Source organism: Bufo bufo, chromosome 8 (genome assembly GCF_905171765.1).
Source record: "Bufo bufo chromosome 8, aBufBuf1.1, whole genome shotgun sequence".
NCBI lineage: Eukaryota > Metazoa > Chordata > Amphibia > Anura > Bufonidae > Bufo > Bufo bufo.
Window position 1 is genome coordinate 4,749,751 of NC_053396.1, and position 18,432 is coordinate 4,768,182.

Below are 18,432 nucleotides of genomic sequence, written 5' to 3' on the forward strand. Positions count from 1 at the left end.
ATAACAGGGGGCAATAGACTGTATTCTCCTGTCCTACAGTCATCCTCTCCTCTGAAATGGCTGATAACAGGGGGCAATAGACTGTATTCTCCTGTCCTACAGTCACCCTCTCCCCTAAAATGGCTGATAACAGGGGGCAATAGACTGTATTCTCCTGTCCTACAGTCATCCTCTCCCCTGAAATGGCTGATAACAGGGGGCAATAGACTGTATTCTCCTGTCCTACAGTCATCCTCTCCCCCCTGAAATGGCTGATAACAGGGGGCAATAGACTGTATTCTCCTGTCCTACAGTCATCCTCTCCCCTGAAATGGCTGATAACAGGGGGCAATAGACTGTATTCTCCTGTCCTACAGTCATCCTCTCCCCTGAAATGGCTGATAACAGGGAGCAATAGATTGTATTCTCCTGTCCTACAGTCATCCTCTCCCCTGAAATGGCTGATAACAGGGAGCAATAGACTGTATTCTCCTGTCCTACAGTCATCCTCTCCTCTGAAATGTCTGATAACAGGGGGCAATAGACTGTATTCTCCTGTCCTACAGTCATCCTCTCCCCTGAAATGGCTGATAACAGGGGGCAATAGACTGTATTCTCCTGTCCTACAGTCATCCTCTCCCCTGAAATGGCTGATAACAGGGGGCAATAGACTGTATTCTCCTGTCCTACAGTCATTCTCTCCCCTGAAATGGCTGATAACAGGGGGCAATAGACTGTATTCTCCTGTCCTACAGTCATCCTCTCCCCTGAAATGGCCGATAACAGGGGGCAATAGACTGTATTCTCCTGTCCTACAGTCATCCTCTCCCCTAAAATGGCCGATAACAGGGGGCAATAGACTGTATTCTCCTGTCCTACAGTCATCCTCTCCCCTGAAATGGCTGATAACAGGGGGCAATAGACTGTATTCTCCTGTCCTACAGTCATCCTCTCCCCTGAAATGGCTGATAACAGGGAGCAATAGACTGTATTCTCCTGTCCTACAGTCATCCTCTCCCCTGAAATGGCTGATAACAGGGGGCAATAGACTGTATTCTCCTGTCCTACAGTCATCCTCTCCTCTGAAATGGCTGATAACAGGGAGCAATAGACTGTATTCTCCTGTCCTACAGTCATCCTCTCCCCCCTGAAATGGCTGAAAACAGGGGGCAATAGACTGTATTCTCCTGTCCTACAGTCATCCTCTCCCCTGAAATGGCTGATAACAGGGGGCAATAGACTGTATTCTCCTGTCCTACAGTCATCCTCTCCCCTGAAATGGCTGATAACAGGGGGCAATAGACTATATTCTCCTGTCCTACAGTCACCCTCTCCCCTGAAATGGCTGATAACAGGGAGCAATAGACTGTATTCTCCTGTCCTACAGTCATCCTCTCCCCTGAAATGGCTGATAACAGGGAGCAATAGACTGTATTCTCCTGTCCTACAGTCATCCTCTCCTCTGAAATGGCTGATAACAGGGAGCAATAGACTGTATTCTCCTGTCCTACAGTCATCCTCTCCCCTGAAATGGCTGATAACAGGGGGCAATAGACTGTATTCTCCTGTCCTACAGTCATCCTCTCCCCTGAAATGGCTGATAACAGGAGGCAATAGACTGTATTCTCCTGTCCTACAGTCATCCTCTCCCCTAAAATGGCTGATAACAGGGGGCAATAGACTGTATTCTCCTGTCCTACAGTCATCCTCTCCCCTGAAATGGCTGATAACAGGGAGCAATAGACTGTATTCTCCTGTCCTACAGTCATCCTCTCCCCTGAAATGGCTGATAACAGGGGGCAATAGATTGTATTCTCCTGTCCTACAGTCATCCTCTCCCCTGAAATGGCTGATAACAGGGGAGCAATAGACTGTATTCTCCTGTCCTACAGTCATCCTCTCCCCTGAAATGGCTGATAACAGGGGTAATAGACTGTATTCTCCTGTCCTACAGTCATCCTCTCCCCCTGAAATGGCTGATAACAGGGGTAATAGACTGTATTCTCCTGTCCTACAGTCATCCTCTCCCCTGAAATGGCTGATAACAGGGGGCAATAGACTGTATTCTCCTGTCCTACAGTCATCCTCTCCCCCTGAAATGGCTGATAACAGGGGCAATAGACTGTATTCTCCTGTCCTACAGTCACCCTCTCCCCTGAAATGGCTGATAACAGGGAGCAATAGACTGTATTCTCCTGTCCTACAGTCATCCTCTCCCCTGAAATGTCTGATAACAGGGGGCAATAGACTGTATTCTCCTGTCCTACAGTCATCCTCTCCCCTGAAATGGCTGATAACAGGGAGCAATAGACTGTATTATCCTGTCCTACAGTCATCCTCTCCCCTGAAATGGCTGATAACAGGGGGCAATAGACTGTATTCTTCTGTCCTACAGTCATCCTCTCCCCTGAAATGGCTGATAACAGGGGGCAATAGATTGTATTCTCCTGTCCTACAGTCATCCTCTCCCCTGAAATGGCTGATAACAGGGGGCAATAGATTGTATTCTCCTGTCCTACAGTCATCCTCTCCTCTGAAATGGCTGATAACAGGGAGCAATAGACTGTATTCTTCTGTCCTACAGTCATCCTCTCCCCTGAAATGGCTGATAACAGGGGGCAATAGATTGTATTCTCCTGTCCTACAGTCATCCTCTCCTCTGAAATGGCTGATAACAGGGAGCAATAGACTGTATTCTCCTGTCCTACAGTCATCCTCTCCCCTGAAATGGCTGATAACAGGGGGCAATAGATTGTATTCTCCTGTCCTACAGTCATCCTCTCCTCTGAAATGGCTGATAACAGGAGGCAATAGACTGTATTCTCCTGTCCTACAGTCATCCTCTCCCCTGAAATGGCTGATAACAGGAGGCAATAGACTGTATTCTCCTGTCCTACAGTCATCCTCTCCCCTGAAATGGCTGATAACAGGGGGCAATAGATTGTATTCTCCTGTCCTACAGTCATCCTCTCCCCTGAAATGGCTGATAACAGGGGGCAATAGATTGTATTCTCCTGTCCTACAGTCATCCTCTCCTCTGAAATGGCTGATAACAGGGAGCAATAGACTGTATTCTTCTGTCCTACAGTCATCCTCTCCCCTGAAATGGCTGATAACAGGGGGCAATAGATTGTATTCTCCTGTCCTACAGTCATCCTCTCCTCTGAAATGGCTGATAACAGGGAGCAATAGACTGTATTCTCCTGTCCTACAGTCATCCTCTCCCCCCTGAAATGGCTGATAACAGGGGGCAATAGACTGTATTCTCCTGTCCTACAGTCATCCTCTCCCCTGAAATGGCTGATAACAGGGGGCAATAGACTGTATTCTCCTGTCCTACAGTCATCCTCTCCCCTGAAATGGCTGATAACAGGGGGCAATAGACTATATTCTCCTGTCCTACAGTCATCCTCTCCCCTGAAATGGCTGATAACAGGGAGCAATAGACTGTATTCTCCTGTCCTACAGTCATCCTCTCCCCTGAAATGGCTGATAACAGGGAGCAATAGACTGTATTCTCCTGTCCTACAGTCATCCTCTCCTCTGAAATGGCTGATAACAGGGAGCAATAGACTGTATTCTCCTGTCCTACAGTCATCCTCTCCCCTGAAATGGCTGATAACAGGGGGTAATAGATTGTATTCTCCTGTCCTACAGTCATCCTCTCCCCTGAAATGGCTGATAACAGGAGGCAATAGACTGTATTCTCCTGTCCTACAGTCATCCTCTCCCCTAAAATGGCTGATAACAGGGGGCAATAGACTGTATTCTCCTGTCCTACAGTCATCCTCTCCCCTAAAATGGCTGATAACAGGGGGCAATAGACTGTATTCTCCTGTCCTACAGTCATCCTCTCCCCTGAAATGGCTGATAACAGGGAGCAATAGACTGTATTCTCCTGTCCTACAGTCATCCTCTCCCCTGAAATGGCTGATAACAGGGGGCAATAGACTGTATTCCCCTGTCCTACAGTCATCCTCTCCCCTGAAATGGCTGATAACAGGGGGCAATAGATTGTATTCTCCTGTCCTACAGTCATCCTCTCCCCTGAAATGGCTGATAACAGGGGAGCAATAGACTGTATTCTCCTGTCCTACAGTCATCCTCTCCCCTGAAATGGCTGATAACAGGGGTAATAGACTGTATTCTCCTGTCCTACAGTCATCCTCTCCCCCTGAAATGGCTGATAACAGGGGTAATAGACTGTATTCTCCTGTCCTACAGTCATCCTCTCCCCTGAAATGGCTGATAACAGGGGGCAATAGACTGTATTCTCCTGTCCTACAGTCATCCTCTCCCCCTGAAATGGCTGATAACAGGGGTAATAGACTGTATTCTCCTGTCCTACAGTCACCCTCTCCCCTGAAATGGCTGATAACAGGGAGCAATAGACTGTATTCTCCTGTCCTACAGTCATCCTCTCCCCTGAAATGTCTGATAACAGGGGGCAATAGACTGTATTCTCCTGTCCTACAGTCATCCTCTCCCCTGAAATGGCTGATAACAGGGGGCAATAGACTGTATTCTCCTGTCCTACAGTCATCCTCTCCCCTGAAATGGCTGATAACAGGAGGCAATAGACTGTATTCTCCTGTCCTACAGTCATCCTCTCCCCCCTGAAATGGCTGAAAACAGGGGGCAATAGACTGTATTCTCCTGTCCTACAGTCATCCTCTCCCCTGAAATGGCTGATAACAGGGGGCAATAGACTGTATTCTCCTGTCCTACAGTCATCCTCTCCTCTGAAATGGCTGATAACAGGGAGCAATAGACTGTATTCTCCTGTCCTACAGTCATCCTCTCCCCCCTGAAATGGCTGAAAACAGGGGGCAATAGACTGTATTCTCCTGTCCTACAGTCATCCTCTCCCCTGAAATGGCTGATAACAGGGGGCAATAGACTGTATTCTCCTGTCCTACAGTCATCCTCTCCCCTGAAATGGCTGATAACAGGGGGCAATAGACTATATTCTCCTGTCCTACAGTCATCCTCTCCCCTGAAATGGCTGATAACAGGGAGCAATAGACTGTATTCTCCTGTCCTACAGTCATCCTCTCCCCTGAAATGGCTGATAACAGGGAGCAATAGACTGTATTCTCCTGTCCTACAGTCATCCTCTCCTCTGAAATGGCTGATAACAGGGAGCAATAGACTGTATTCTCCTGTCCTACAGTCATCCTCTCCCCTGAAATGGCTGATAACAGGGGGCAATAGACTGTATTCTCCTGTCCTACAGTCATCCTCTCCCCTGAAATGGCTGATAACAGGAGGCAATAGACTGTATTCTCCTGTCCTACAGTCATCCTCTCCCCTAAAATGGCTGATAACAGGGGGCAATAGACTGTATTCTCCTGTCCTACAGTCATCCTCTCCCCTGAAATGGCTGATAACAGGGAGCAATAGACTGTATTCTCCTGTCCTACAGTCATCCTCTCCCCTGAAATGGCTGATAACAGGGGGCAATAGATTGTATTCTCCTGTCCTACAGTCATCCTCTCCCCTGAAATGGCTGATAACAGCGGAGCAATAGACTGTATTCTCCTGTCCTACAGTCATCCTCTCCCCTGAAATGGCTAATAACAGGGGTAATAGACTGTATTCTCCTGTCCTACAGTCATCCTCTCCCCCTGAAATGGCTGATAACAGGGGTAATAGACTGTATTCTCCTGTCCTACAGTCACCCTCTCCCCTGAAATGGCTGATAACAGGGGGCAATAGACTGTATTCTCCTGTCCTACAGTCATCCTCTCCCCTGAAATGGCTGATAACAGGGAGCAATAGACTGTATTCTCCTGTCCTACAGTCATCCTCTCCCCCTGAAATGGCTGATAACAGGGGTAATAGACTGTATTCTCCTGTCCTACAGTCATCCTCTCCCCTGAAATGGCTCATAACAGGGGGCAATAGACTGCATTCTCCTGTCCTACAGTCATCCTCTCCCCCTGAAATGGCTGATAACAGGGGTAATAGACTGTATTCTCCTGTCCTACAGTCATCCTCTCCTCTGAATTGGCTGATAACAGGGGCAATAGACTGTATTCTCCTGTCCTACAGTCATCCTCTCCTCTGAAATGGCTGATAACAGGGGGCAATAGACTGTATTCTCCTGTCCTACAGTCATCCTCTCCTCTGAAATGACTGATAACAGGGGGCAATAGACTGTATTCTCCTGTCCTACAGTCATCCTCTCCCCTGAAATGGCTCATAACAGGGGGCAATAGACTGTATTCTCCTGTCCTACAGTCATCCTCTCCCCCTGAAATGGCTGATAACAGGGGTAATAGACTGTATTCTCCTGTCCTACAGTCATCCTCTCCTCTGAATTGGCTGATAACAGGGGCAATAGACTGTATTCTCCTGTCCTACAGTCATGCTCTCCTCTGAAATGGCTGATAACAGGGGGCAATAGACTGTATTCTCCTGTCCTACAGTCATCCTCTCCTCTGAAATGGCTGATAACAGGGGGCAATAGACTGTATTCTCCTGTCCTACAGTCACCCTCTCCCCTAAAATGGCTGATAACAGGGGGCAATAGACTGTATTCTCCTGTCCTACAGTCATCCTCTCCCCTGAAATGGCTGATAACAGGGGGCAATAGACTGTATTCTCCTGTCCTACAGTCATCCTCTCCCCCCTGAAATGGCTGATAACAGGGGGCAATAGACTGTATTCTCCTGTCCTACAGTCATCCTCTCCCCTGAAATGGCTGATAACAGGGGGCAATAGACTGTATTCTCCTGTCCTACAGTCATCCTCTCCCCTGAAATGGCTGATAACAGGGAGCAATAGATTGTATTCTCCTGTCCTACAGTCATCCTCTCCCCTGAAATGGCTGATAACAGGGAGCAATAGACTGTATTCTCCTGTCCTACAGTCATCCTCTCCTCTGAAATGTCTGATAACAGGGGGCAATAGACTGTATTCTCCTGTCCTACAGTCATCCTCTCCCCTGAAATGGCTGATAACAGGGGGCAATAGACTGTATTCTCCTGTCCTACAGTCATCCTCTCCCCTGAAATGGCTGATAACAGGGGGCAATAGACTGTATTCTCCTGTCCTACAGTCATTCTCTCCCCTGAAATGGCTGATAACAGGGGGCAATAGACTGTATTCTCCTGTCCTACAGTCATCCTCTCCCCTGAAATGGCCGATAACAGGGGGCAATAGACTGTATTCTCCTGTCCTACAGTCATCCTCTCCCCTAAAATGGCCGATAACAGGGGGCAATAGACTGTATTCTCCTGTCCTACAGTCATCCTCTCCCCTGAAATGGCTGATAACAGGGGGCAATAGACTGTATTCTCCTGTCCTACAGTCATCCTCTCCCCTGAAATGGCTGATAACAGGGAGCAATAGACTGTATTCTCCTGTCCTACAGTCATCCTCTCCCCTGAAATGGCTGATAACAGGGGGCAATAGACTGTATTCTCCTGTCCTACAGTCATCCTCTCCTCTGAAATGGCTGATAACAGGGAGCAATAGACTGTATTCTCCTGTCCTACAGTCATCCTCTCCCCCCTGAAATGGCTGAAAACAGGGGGCAATAGACTGTATTCTCCTGTCCTACAGTCATCCTCTCCCCTGAAATGGCTGATAACAGGGGGCAATAGACTGTATTCTCCTGTCCTACAGTCATCCTCTCCCCTGAAATGGCTGATAACAGGGGGCAATAGACTATATTCTCCTGTCCTACAGTCATCCTCTCCCCTGAAATGGCTGATAACAGGGAGCAATAGACTGTATTCTCCTGTCCTACAGTCATCCTCTCCCCTGAAATGGCTGATAACAGGGAGCAATAGACTGTATTCTCCTGTCCTACAGTCATCCTCTCCTCTGAAATGGCTGATAACAGGGAGCAATAGACTGTATTCTCCTGTCCTACAGTCATCCTCTCCCCTGAAATGGCTGATAACAGGGGGCAATAGACTGTATTCTCCTGTCCTACAGTCATCCTCTCCCCTAAAATGGCTGATAACAGGAGGCAATAGACTGTATTCTCCTGTCCTACAGTCATCCTCTCCCCTAAAATGGCTGATAACAGGGGGCAATAGACTGTATTCTCCTGTCCTACAGTCATCCTCTCCCCTGAAATGGCTGATAACAGGGAGCAATAGACTGTATTCTCCTGTCCTACAGTCATCCTCTCCCCTGAAATGGCTGATAACAGGGGGCAATAGATTGTATTCTCCTGTCCTACAGTCATCCTCTCCCCTGAAATGGCTGATAACAGGGGAGCAATAGACTGTATTCTCCTGTCCTACAGTCATCCTCTCCCCTGAAATGGCTGATAACAGGGGTAATAGACTGTATTCTCCTGTCCTACAGTCATCCTCTCCCCCTGAAATGGCTGATAACAGGGGTAATAGACTGTATTCTCCTGTCCTACAGTCATCCTCTCCCCTGAAATGGCTGATAACAGGGGGCAATAGACTGTATTCTCCTGTCCTACAGTCATCCTCTCCCCCTGAAATGGCTGATAACAGGGGCAATAGACTGTATTCTCCTGTCCTACAGTCACCCTCTCCCCTGAAATGGCTGATAACAGGGAGCAATAGACTGTATTCTCCTGTCCTACAGTCATCCTCTCCCCTGAAATGTCTGATAACAGGGGGCAATAGACTGTATTCTCCTGTCCTACAGTCATCCTCTCCCCTGAAATGGCTGATAACAGGGAGCAATAGACTGTATTATCCTGTCCTACAGTCATCCTCTCCCCTGAAATGGCTGATAACAGGGGGCAATAGACTGTATTCTTCTGTCCTACAGTCATCCTCTCCCCTGAAATGGCTGATAACAGGGGGCAATAGATTGTATTCTCCTGTCCTACAGTCATCCTCTCCCCTGAAATGGCTGATAACAGGGGGCAATAGATTGTATTCTCCTGTCCTACAGTCATCCTCTCCTCTGAAATGGCTGATAACAGGGAGCAATAGACTGTATTCTTCTGTCCTACAGTCATCCTCTCCCCTGAAATGGCTGATAACAGGGGGCAATAGATTGTATTCTCCTGTCCTACAGTCATCCTCTCCTCTGAAATGGCTGATAACAGGGGGCAATAGACTGTATTCTCCTGTCCTACAGTCATCCTCTCCCCTGAAATGGCTGATAACAGGGGGCAATAGATTGTATTCTCCTGTCCTACAGTCATCCTCTCCTCTGAAATGGCTGATAACAGGAGGCAATAGACTGTATTCTCCTGTCCTACAGTCATCCTCTCCCCTGAAATGGCTGATAACAGGAGGCAATAGACTGTATTCTCCTGTCCTACAGTCATCCTCTCCCCTGAAATGGCTGATAACAGGGGGCAATAGATTGTATTCTCCTGTCCTACAGTCATCCTCTCCCCTGAAATGGCTGATAACAGGGGGCAATAGATTGTATTCTCCTGTCCTACAGTCATCCTCTCCTCTGAAATGGCTGATAACAGGGAGCAATAGACTGTATTCTTCTGTCCTACAGTCATCCTCTCCCCTGAAATGGCTGATAACAGGGGGCAATAGATTGTATTCTCCTGTCCTACAGTCATCCTCTCCTCTGAAATGGCTGATAACAGGGAGCAATAGACTGTATTCTCCTGTCCTACAGTCATCCTCTCCCCCCTGAAATGGCTGATAACAGGGGGCAATAGACTGTATTCTCCTGTCCTACAGTCATCCTCTCCCCTGAAATGGCTGATAACAGGGGGCAATAGACTGTATTCTCCTGTCCTACAGTCATCCTCTCCCCTGAAATGGCTGATAACAGGGGGCAATAGACTATATTCTCCTGTCCTACAGTCATCCTCTCCCCTGAAATGGCTGATAACAGGGAGCAATAGACTGTATTCTCCTGTCCTACAGTCATCCTCTCCCCTGAAATGGCTGATAACAGGGAGCAATAGACTGTATTCTCCTGTCCTACAGTCATCCTCTCCTCTGAAATGGCTGATAACAGGGAGCAATAGACTGTATTCTCCTGTCCTACAGTCATCTTCTCCCCTGAAATGGCTGATAACAGGGGGTAATAGATTGTATTCTCCTGTCCTACAGTCATCCTCTCCCCTGAAATGGCTGATAACAGGAGGCAATAGACTGTATTCTCCTGTCCTACAGTCATCCTCTCCCCTAAAATGGCTGATAACAGGGGGCAATAGACTGTATTCTCCTGTCCTACAGTCATCCTCTCCCCTAAAATGGCTGATAACAGGGGGCAATAGACTGTATTCTCCTGTCCTACAGTCATCCTCTCCCCTGAAATGGCTGATAACAGGGAGCAATAGACTGTATTCTCCTGTCCTACAGTCATCCTCTCCCCTGAAATGGCTGATAACAGGGGGCAATAGACTGTATTCCCCTGTCCTACAGTCATCCTCTCCCCTGAAATGGCTGATAACAGGGGGCAATAGATTGTATTCTCCTGTCCTACAGTCATCCTCTCCCCTGAAATGGCTGATAACAGGGGAGCAATAGACTGTATTCTCCTGTCCTACAGTCATCCTCTCCCCTGAAATGGCTGATAACAGGGGTAATAGACTGTATTCTCCTGTCCTACAGTCATCCTCTCCCCCTGAAATGGCTGATAACAGGGGTAATAGACTGTATTCTCCTGTCCTACAGTCATCCTCTCCCCTGAAATGGCTGATAACAGGGGGCAATAGACTGTATTCTCCTGTCCTACAGTCATCCTCTCCCCCTGAAATGGCTGATAACAGGGGTAATAGACTGTATTCTCCTGTCCTACAGTCACCCTCTCCCCTGAAATGGCTGATAACAGGGAGCAATAGACTGTATTCTCCTGTCCTACAGTCATCCTCTCCCCTGAAATGTCTGATAACAGGGGGCAATAGACTGTATTCTCCTGTCCTACAGTCATCCTCTCCCCTGAAATGGCTGATAACAGGGAGCAATAGACTGTATTATCCTGTCCTACAGTCATCCTCTCCCCTGAAATGGCTGATAACAGGGGGCAATAGACTGTATTCTTCTGTCCTACAGTCATCCTCTCCCCTGAAATGGCTGATAACAGGGGGCAATAGATTGTATTCTCCTGTCCTACAGTCATCCTCTCCCCTGAAATGGCTGATAACAGGGGGCAATAGATTGTATTCTCCTGTCCTACAGTCATCCTCTCCTCTGAAATGGCTGATAACAGGGAGCAATAGACTGTATTCTTCTGTCCTACAGTCATCCTCTCCCCTGAAATGGCTGATAACAGGGGGCAATAGATTGTATTCTCCTGTCCTACAGTCATCCTCTCCTCTGAAATGGCTGATAACAGGGGGCAATAGACTGTATTCTCCTGTCCTACAGTCATCCTCTCCCCTGAAATGGCTGATAACAGGGGGCAATAGATTGTATTCTCCTGTCCTACAGTCATCCTCTCCTCTGAAATGGCTGATAACAGGAGGCAATAGACTGTATTCTCCTGTCCTACAGTCATCCTCTCCCCTGAAATGGCTGATAACAGGAGGCAATAGACTGTATTCTCCTGTCCTACAGTCATCCTCTCCCCTGAAATGGCTGATAACAGGGGGCAATAGATTGTATTCTCCTGTCCTACAGTCATCCTCTCCCCTGAAATGGCTGATAACAGGGGGCAATAGATTGTATTCTCCTGTCCTACAGTCATCCTCTCCTCTGAAATGGCTGATAACAGGGAGCAATAGACTGTATTCTTCTGTCCTACAGTCTTCCTCTCCCCTGAAATGGCTGATAACAGGGGGCAATAGACTGTATTCTTCTGTCCTACAGTCATCCTCTCCCCTGAAATGGCTGATAACAGGGGGCAATAGACTGTATTCTCCTGTCCTACAGTCATCCTCTCCTCTGAAATGGCTGATAACAGGGGGCAATAGATTGTATTCTCCTGTCCTACAGTCATCCTCTCCCCTGAAATGGCTGATAACAGGAGGCAATAGACTGTATTCTCCTGTCCTACAGTCATCCTCTCTCCTGAAATGGCTGATAACAGGGGGCAATAGATTGTATTCTCCTGTCCTACAGTCATCCTCTCCCCTGAAATGGCTGATAACAGGAGGCAATAGACTGTATTCTCCTGTCCTACAGTCATCCTCTCCCCTGAAATGGCTGATAACAGGGAGCAATAGACTGTATTCTCCTGTCCTACAGTCATCCTCTCCCCTGAAATGGCTGATAACAGGGGGCAATAGACTGTATTCTCCTGTCCTACAGTCATCCTCTCCCCTGAAATGGCTGATAACAGGGAGCAATAGACTGTATTCTCCTGTCCTACAGTCGTCCTCTCCCCTGAAATGGCTGATAACAGGGGGAAATAGACTGTATTCTCCTGTCCTACAGTCATCCTCTCCTCTGAAATGGCTGATAACAGGGGGCAATAGACTCTATTCTCCTGTCCTACAGTCATCCTCTCCCCTGAAATGGCTGATAACAGGGGGAAATAGACTGTATTCTCCTGTCCTACAGTCATCCTCTCCCCTGAAATGGCTGATAACAGGGGGAAATAGACTGTATTCTCCTGTCCTACAGTCATCCTCCCCCCTGAAATGGCTGATAACAGGGGGCAATAGACTGTATTCTCCTGTCCTACAGTCATCCTCTCCCCTGAAATGGCTGATAACAGGGAGCAATAGACTGTATTCTCCTGTCCTACAGTCATCCTCTCCCCTGAAATGGCTGATAACAGGGGGCAATAGATTGTATTCTCCTGTCCTACAGTCATCCTCTCCCCTGAAATGGCTGATAACAGGGAGCAATAGACTGTATTCTCCTGTCCTACAGTCATCCTCTCCCCTGAAATGTCTGATAACAGGGGGCAATAGATTGTATTCTCCTGTCCTTCAGTCATCCTATCCCCTGAAATGGCTGATAACAGGGAGCAATAGACTGTATTCTCCTGTCCTACAGTAATCCTCTCCCCTGAAATGTCTGATAACAGGGAGCAATAGACTGTATTCTCCTGTCCTACAGTCATCCTCTCCTCTGAAATGGCTGATAACAGGGGACAATAGATTGTATTCTCCTGTCCTACAGTCATCCTCTCCCCTGAAATGGCTGATAACAGGGAGCAATAGACTGTATTCTCCTGTCCTACAGTCATCCTCTCCCCTGAAATGTCTGATAACAGGGGGCAATAGATTGTATTCTCCTGTCCTACAGTAATCCTCTCCCCTGAAATGGCTGATAACAGGGAGCAATAGACTGTATTCTCCTGTCCTACAGTCATCATCTCCCCTGAAATGGCTGATAACAGGGAGCAATAGACTGTATTCTCCTGTCCTACAGTCATCCTCCCCCTGAAATGGCTGATAACAGGGGGCAATAGACTGTATTCTCCTGTCCTACAGTCATCCTCTCCCCTGAAATGGCTGATAACAGGAGGCAATAGATTGTATTCTCCTGTCCTACAGTCACCCTCTCCTCTGAAATGGCTGATAACAGGGGGCAATAGACTGTATTCTCCTGTCCTACAGTCATCCTCTCCCCTGAAATGGCTGATAACAGGGGGCAATAGACTGTATTCTCCTGTCCTACAGTCATCCTCCCCCTGAAATGGCTGATAACAGGGGGCAATAGACTGTATTCTCCTGTCCTACAGTCATCTTCCCCCCTGAAATGGCTGATAACAGGGGGCAATAGACTGTATTCTCCTGTCCTACAGTCATCTTCTCCCCTGAAATGGCTGATAACAGGGGGCAATAGACTGTATTCTCCTGTCCTACAGTTATCCTCTCCCCTGAAATGGCTGATAACAGGGAGCAATAGACTGTATTCTCCTGTCCTACAGTCATCCTCTCCCCTGAAATGGCTGATAACAGGGAGCAATAGACTGTATTCTCCTGTCCTACAGTCATCCTCTCCCCTGAAATGGCTGATAACAGGGGGCAATAGACTGTATTCTCCTGTCCTACAGTCATCCTCCCCCCTGAAATGGCTGATAACAGGGGGCAATAGCTTATGTTCAGGGTAGCTGTAATGTTAGCGTTGTTCACACTGGCGCTGTTTCCTTTTTGTATTATTTCCACACTCTGAGGCCGTTATGACTTTATTAATTACCCTGCAGTAGGTAAAGTGCGGTTTTATTTTGCGGCGGCAGGCCCCATCTGATGGAATCACATAATGCTAGGGTCTGGCGTCAGGCTGCGGGGTTCCTCTGCTCAGGTGATATTATCCATAAATTATATTAGTGCAGCACAAAGGTGACGGTCGGCGCCACTAATGCACTTATATTATAGGATTACGATCCAGCCGTTCATATAACCCCTTATTTCAGATGGAGGCTACGCCCCTGAGTCGTCTCGTGAAGACATTTCTGAGTACTCGGCCTCCCACGCAGGTAAGTGACGCTTGGTGACCAACACTAATGGCCCCCATACATTACAAACTAGCATAGAAATCTGCAGAAATGTTACTGTGTCAGTCTTCACTGTCATTCTGGAATTCTTTTCATGACAGAAGCAGCTCATCTCTATAAGGCATTGCTGTGTCACAGCCGGTTTTTACGGGTGTCTTTCTGGAAAGCTGAGCGATCAGCAGTATGGCAGCCTTTATGGCCCCCCAGAGAGGTATTCACCCAGCTTTCCCAGGGTCCTGATGACGCATCGTGCTACATATGCAGTTCTACAGGAGAAAAGAATGTGACTCATTAGATCTGCCTTTCAGGGTCCTAAGAAAGTTAGGTGACAACTTTTATGGCTTCTACATTGCTGACACCCAGCTTTCCTGAGATCAGATAGAGCTGTATAATCTCTAGTGTAAGAGACCCCCCTCCCTCCTCCTCCCTGTGTAAGGATAGTTTATCACCGGGTACAGCTTCCCTCTCCTCCGCCATATGGTGACATTTTATAGGAGACCTTAGAGACGTATTAACCTCCTGAGAAACTGCAAATCTTAAGATCTACGTGACCAGCGGCCATCCGGGACCTGTGTGTTCAACTGGGCAGAGTCTGAGCTCATGCCTCTCGAGACATGCATGACATCCTGTACTAACCCTATGTACAGTGAGCAGAATAGTGAGTGCAGCTCTGGAGTATAATACAGGATGTAACTCAGGATCAGTACAGGATAAGTAATGTATGTACACAGTGACTGCACCAGCAGAATAGTGAGTGCAGCTCTGGAGTATAATACAGGATGTAACTCAGGATCAGTACAGGATAAGTAATGTATGTACACAGTGACCGCACCAGCAGAATAGTGAGTGCAGCTCTGGAGTATAATACAGGATGTAACTCAGGATCAGTACAGGATAAGTAATGTATGTACACAGTGACCGCACCAGCAGAATAGTGAGTGCAGCTCTGGAGTATAATACAGGATGTAACTCAGGATTAGTACAGGATAAGTAATGTATGTACACAGTGACTGCACCAGCAGAATAGTGAGTGCAGCTCTGGAGTATAATACAGGATGTAACTCAGGATCAGTACAGGATAAGTAATGTATGTACACAGTGACTGCACCAGCAGAATAGTGAGTGCAGCTCTGGAGTATAATACAGGATGTAACTCAGGATCAGTACAGGCTAAGTAATGTAATGTACACAGTGACTGCACCAGCAGAATAGTGAGTGCAGCTCTGGAGTATAATACAGGATGTATCTCAGGATCAGTACAGGATAAGTAATGTATGTACACAGTGACTGCACCAGCAGAATAGTGAGTGCAGCTCTGGAGTATAATACAGGATGTAACTCAGGATCAGTACAGGAGAAGTAATGTATGTATACAGTGTCTGCACCAGCAGAATAGTGAGTGCAGCTCTGGAGTATAATACAGGATGTAACTCAGGATGAGTACAGGATAAGTAATGTATGTACACAGTGACTGCACCAGCAGAATAGTGAGTGCAGCTCTGGAGTATAATACAGGATGTAACTCAGGATTAGTACAGGATAAGTCATGTATATACACAGTGACCTCACCAGCAGAATAGTGAGTGCAGCTCTGGAGTATAATACAGGATGTAACTCAGAATCATTACAGGATAAGTAATGCATGTACACAGTGACTGCACCAGCAGAATAGTGAGTGCAGCTCTGGAGTATAATACAGGATGTAACTCAGGATCAGTACAGGATAAGTAATGTATGTACACAGTGACTGCACCAGCAGAATAGTGAGTGCAGCTCTGGAGTATAATACAGGATGTAACTCAGGATCAGTACAGGATAAGTAATGTATGTACACAGTGACTCCACCAGCAGAATAGGGAGTGCAGCTCTGGAGTATAATACAGGATGTAACTCAGGATCAGTACAGGATAAGTAATGCATGTATACAGGGTTTCCATTGTATGTTGGTTTTGTATGCAACATGCTTAATTATTAGTTAAATGTAAAAATAATGTTATATATGTTTGTGATTAGGGTTATCTTGGGATAAAAAATAAAAAAAAGTTCCATGCTGCAGATTTTGTTCTTCCTCTTTCAGACCCCCTGATATTTAATTTATTACCCTCTAATACTCAGACTTTTCTCCTGGGGGTGTTCCTCCCTGTAATACATGTTGGATGTGAGATGTGGGTCCAGGATGCTACTTTCTTCTCTAGCTCTCATGTATTTCCAGCTGAGGAAGCTACCTTCTTCTGTCAGACCCTGACGCTGAGGTATTTGTGATTCCCCTGCCACCGTCTACACTGACACTAGTCTGATCTAGGCAGATCCCAGACCCACAGACTGCCCGATGAGGTGTGAGTGGAGAGACGAGGGTGGGGGGATTGGACAGCATTGCAACGCTACCCAGTACCAGGATGAGAGGGGTGAGAGGGGCACCAATATTGGAAGATCATAGAGACTTTCATGACTACTCCACCCTGGCCGCAGGATAAAAGTCACGTGACACCACGCTGCTGAGACATTACCATGTATTTATAAATACAAGATACAAAAGAAATTTCTATAAAATAAGTAACATCCGATGATACATTGTTGCATCTTCTCCAAAATTCCCAACCGCGCAGTGACCAGAGCGATGTGACATTAAAGGGAGACTCCAGTCTTATCATTTTCCGCTGATGACGCCACCACCACCAATGGTCTGGCATAGCCATCATCCCGCGAGGCATCACTAAGGGGGTGGAGCCTGAAACCGGAAAATAGTTGTCACATAGAAAGGAACTAGTCGATGTGAGGTTTTCTCCTTGACTGGAGTATTTCTTTAGTAATCGCCCTCCGTTTCGGGAACCATTTTTATAATTTGGGAAAAGGGAATTTAAAAAATAAAAATAAAAAGTGGACTTCCCCTTTAAATGTGCTCTTCTTTTCGTCAGACGACAGCTTGTCTTGGATTTGTCGCCCTTTTGTCTTTGTTACAGAAGACGTTATCGATTGTTTGAGTTTGGATTCTGCCGGTGTTTGCTGAGATGTTGAGGTTGCAGGACGGCGCCGGTGACTTTTACACTGGAGGCTCAGAGGGGATGAAGAGGAGAGCGAAAACTGATTAGGAGGGTTCCCGCAGGGATCGGAGGTGGGGGCGCAGGGCGCTTACCTATCGCCTCCCGAATCTGAAGCTGAAGCCGCCTTTCTTTCGGTTGTACCCGTTCAGTTCCTCGGCCAGTGACCCCAGGGCGGTGGCGGCGCTGCGCTCCTCCAGTTCTGGCTCCGATTTTTCCATCTCGTTCTCCTCCTCTCTCCTTCCGAATCTGAAGCGGAATCCGGCCCTCTCCTTCCCGAAGCCTTGAAGCTCCTTGGCCACGCTGAACAGTGACGTCGGGTCTATGGATTTCTTATCTCTGGGGCCCCCAAGCTGTAGGAGGGGCCCCGAAAGATCTGCATCCCTGTCAGGAAGGAGCTGCCAGAAGCGGATTCTCTCCAGAGGGACCTGGTCCTCCATGACATCCTGCAGGCTCCAGCTGTACCCCGAAACTAGGAGAAGCAGGAGGGAAACGCCCTGTGCACCCCGCATCTAGGAGACAGGATGGCAAGTGTCACTGTAGGGGAGGTATCAGACATGGTAGGATGAGATACACAGCAGACTGTATCACACAGGACAGGATTAGATACACAGCTCAGCAGACAGTATCACACAGGATAGGATTAGATACACAGCAGACAGTATCACACATGGTAGGATGAGATACACAGCAGACAGTATCACACATGATAGGATTAGATACACAGCTCAGCAGACAGTATCACACAGGATAGGATTAGATACACAGCAGACTGTATCACACATGAAAGGATGAGATACACAGCACTTATCACACATGAAAGGATGAGATACACAGCAGCCTGTATCACACATAATAGGATGAGATACACAGCAGCCTGTATCATACATAATAGGATGAGATACACAGCAGCCTGTATCATACATAATAGGATGAGATACACAGCAGCCTGTATCACACATAATAGGATGAGATACACAGCAGACTGTATCACACATAATAGGATGAGATACACAGCAGCCTGTATCACACATAATAGGATGAGATACACAGCAGCCTGTATCACACATAATAGGATGAGATACACAGCAGCCTGTATCACACA

The 18,432-nt window shown here is 47.3% G+C and overlaps 1 protein-coding gene across 1 annotated transcript; it reads right to left on the bottom strand.

Annotated features, from left to right (window-relative positions):
* Window positions 1-17,234: 17,234 nt before the first annotated feature.
* LOC120977621 (pyroglutamylated RFamide peptide) lies at window positions 17,235-17,839 on the bottom strand. The gene has a single exon (XM_040405632.1). The coding sequence runs from the start codon at window positions 17,837-17,839 to the stop codon at window positions 17,423-17,425; it is 417 nt and encodes a 138-aa protein (XP_040261566.1). The 3' UTR covers window positions 17,235-17,422.
* Between the last annotated feature and the right edge of the window lie 593 nt (window positions 17,840-18,432).

What these genes read in the sequence shown, in the direction of transcription:
- LOC120977621 (XM_040405632.1), bottom strand. Translation starts at nt 17,839, where the DNA reads ATGCGGGGTGCACAGGGCGTTTCCCTCCTGCTTCTCCTAGTTTCGGGG.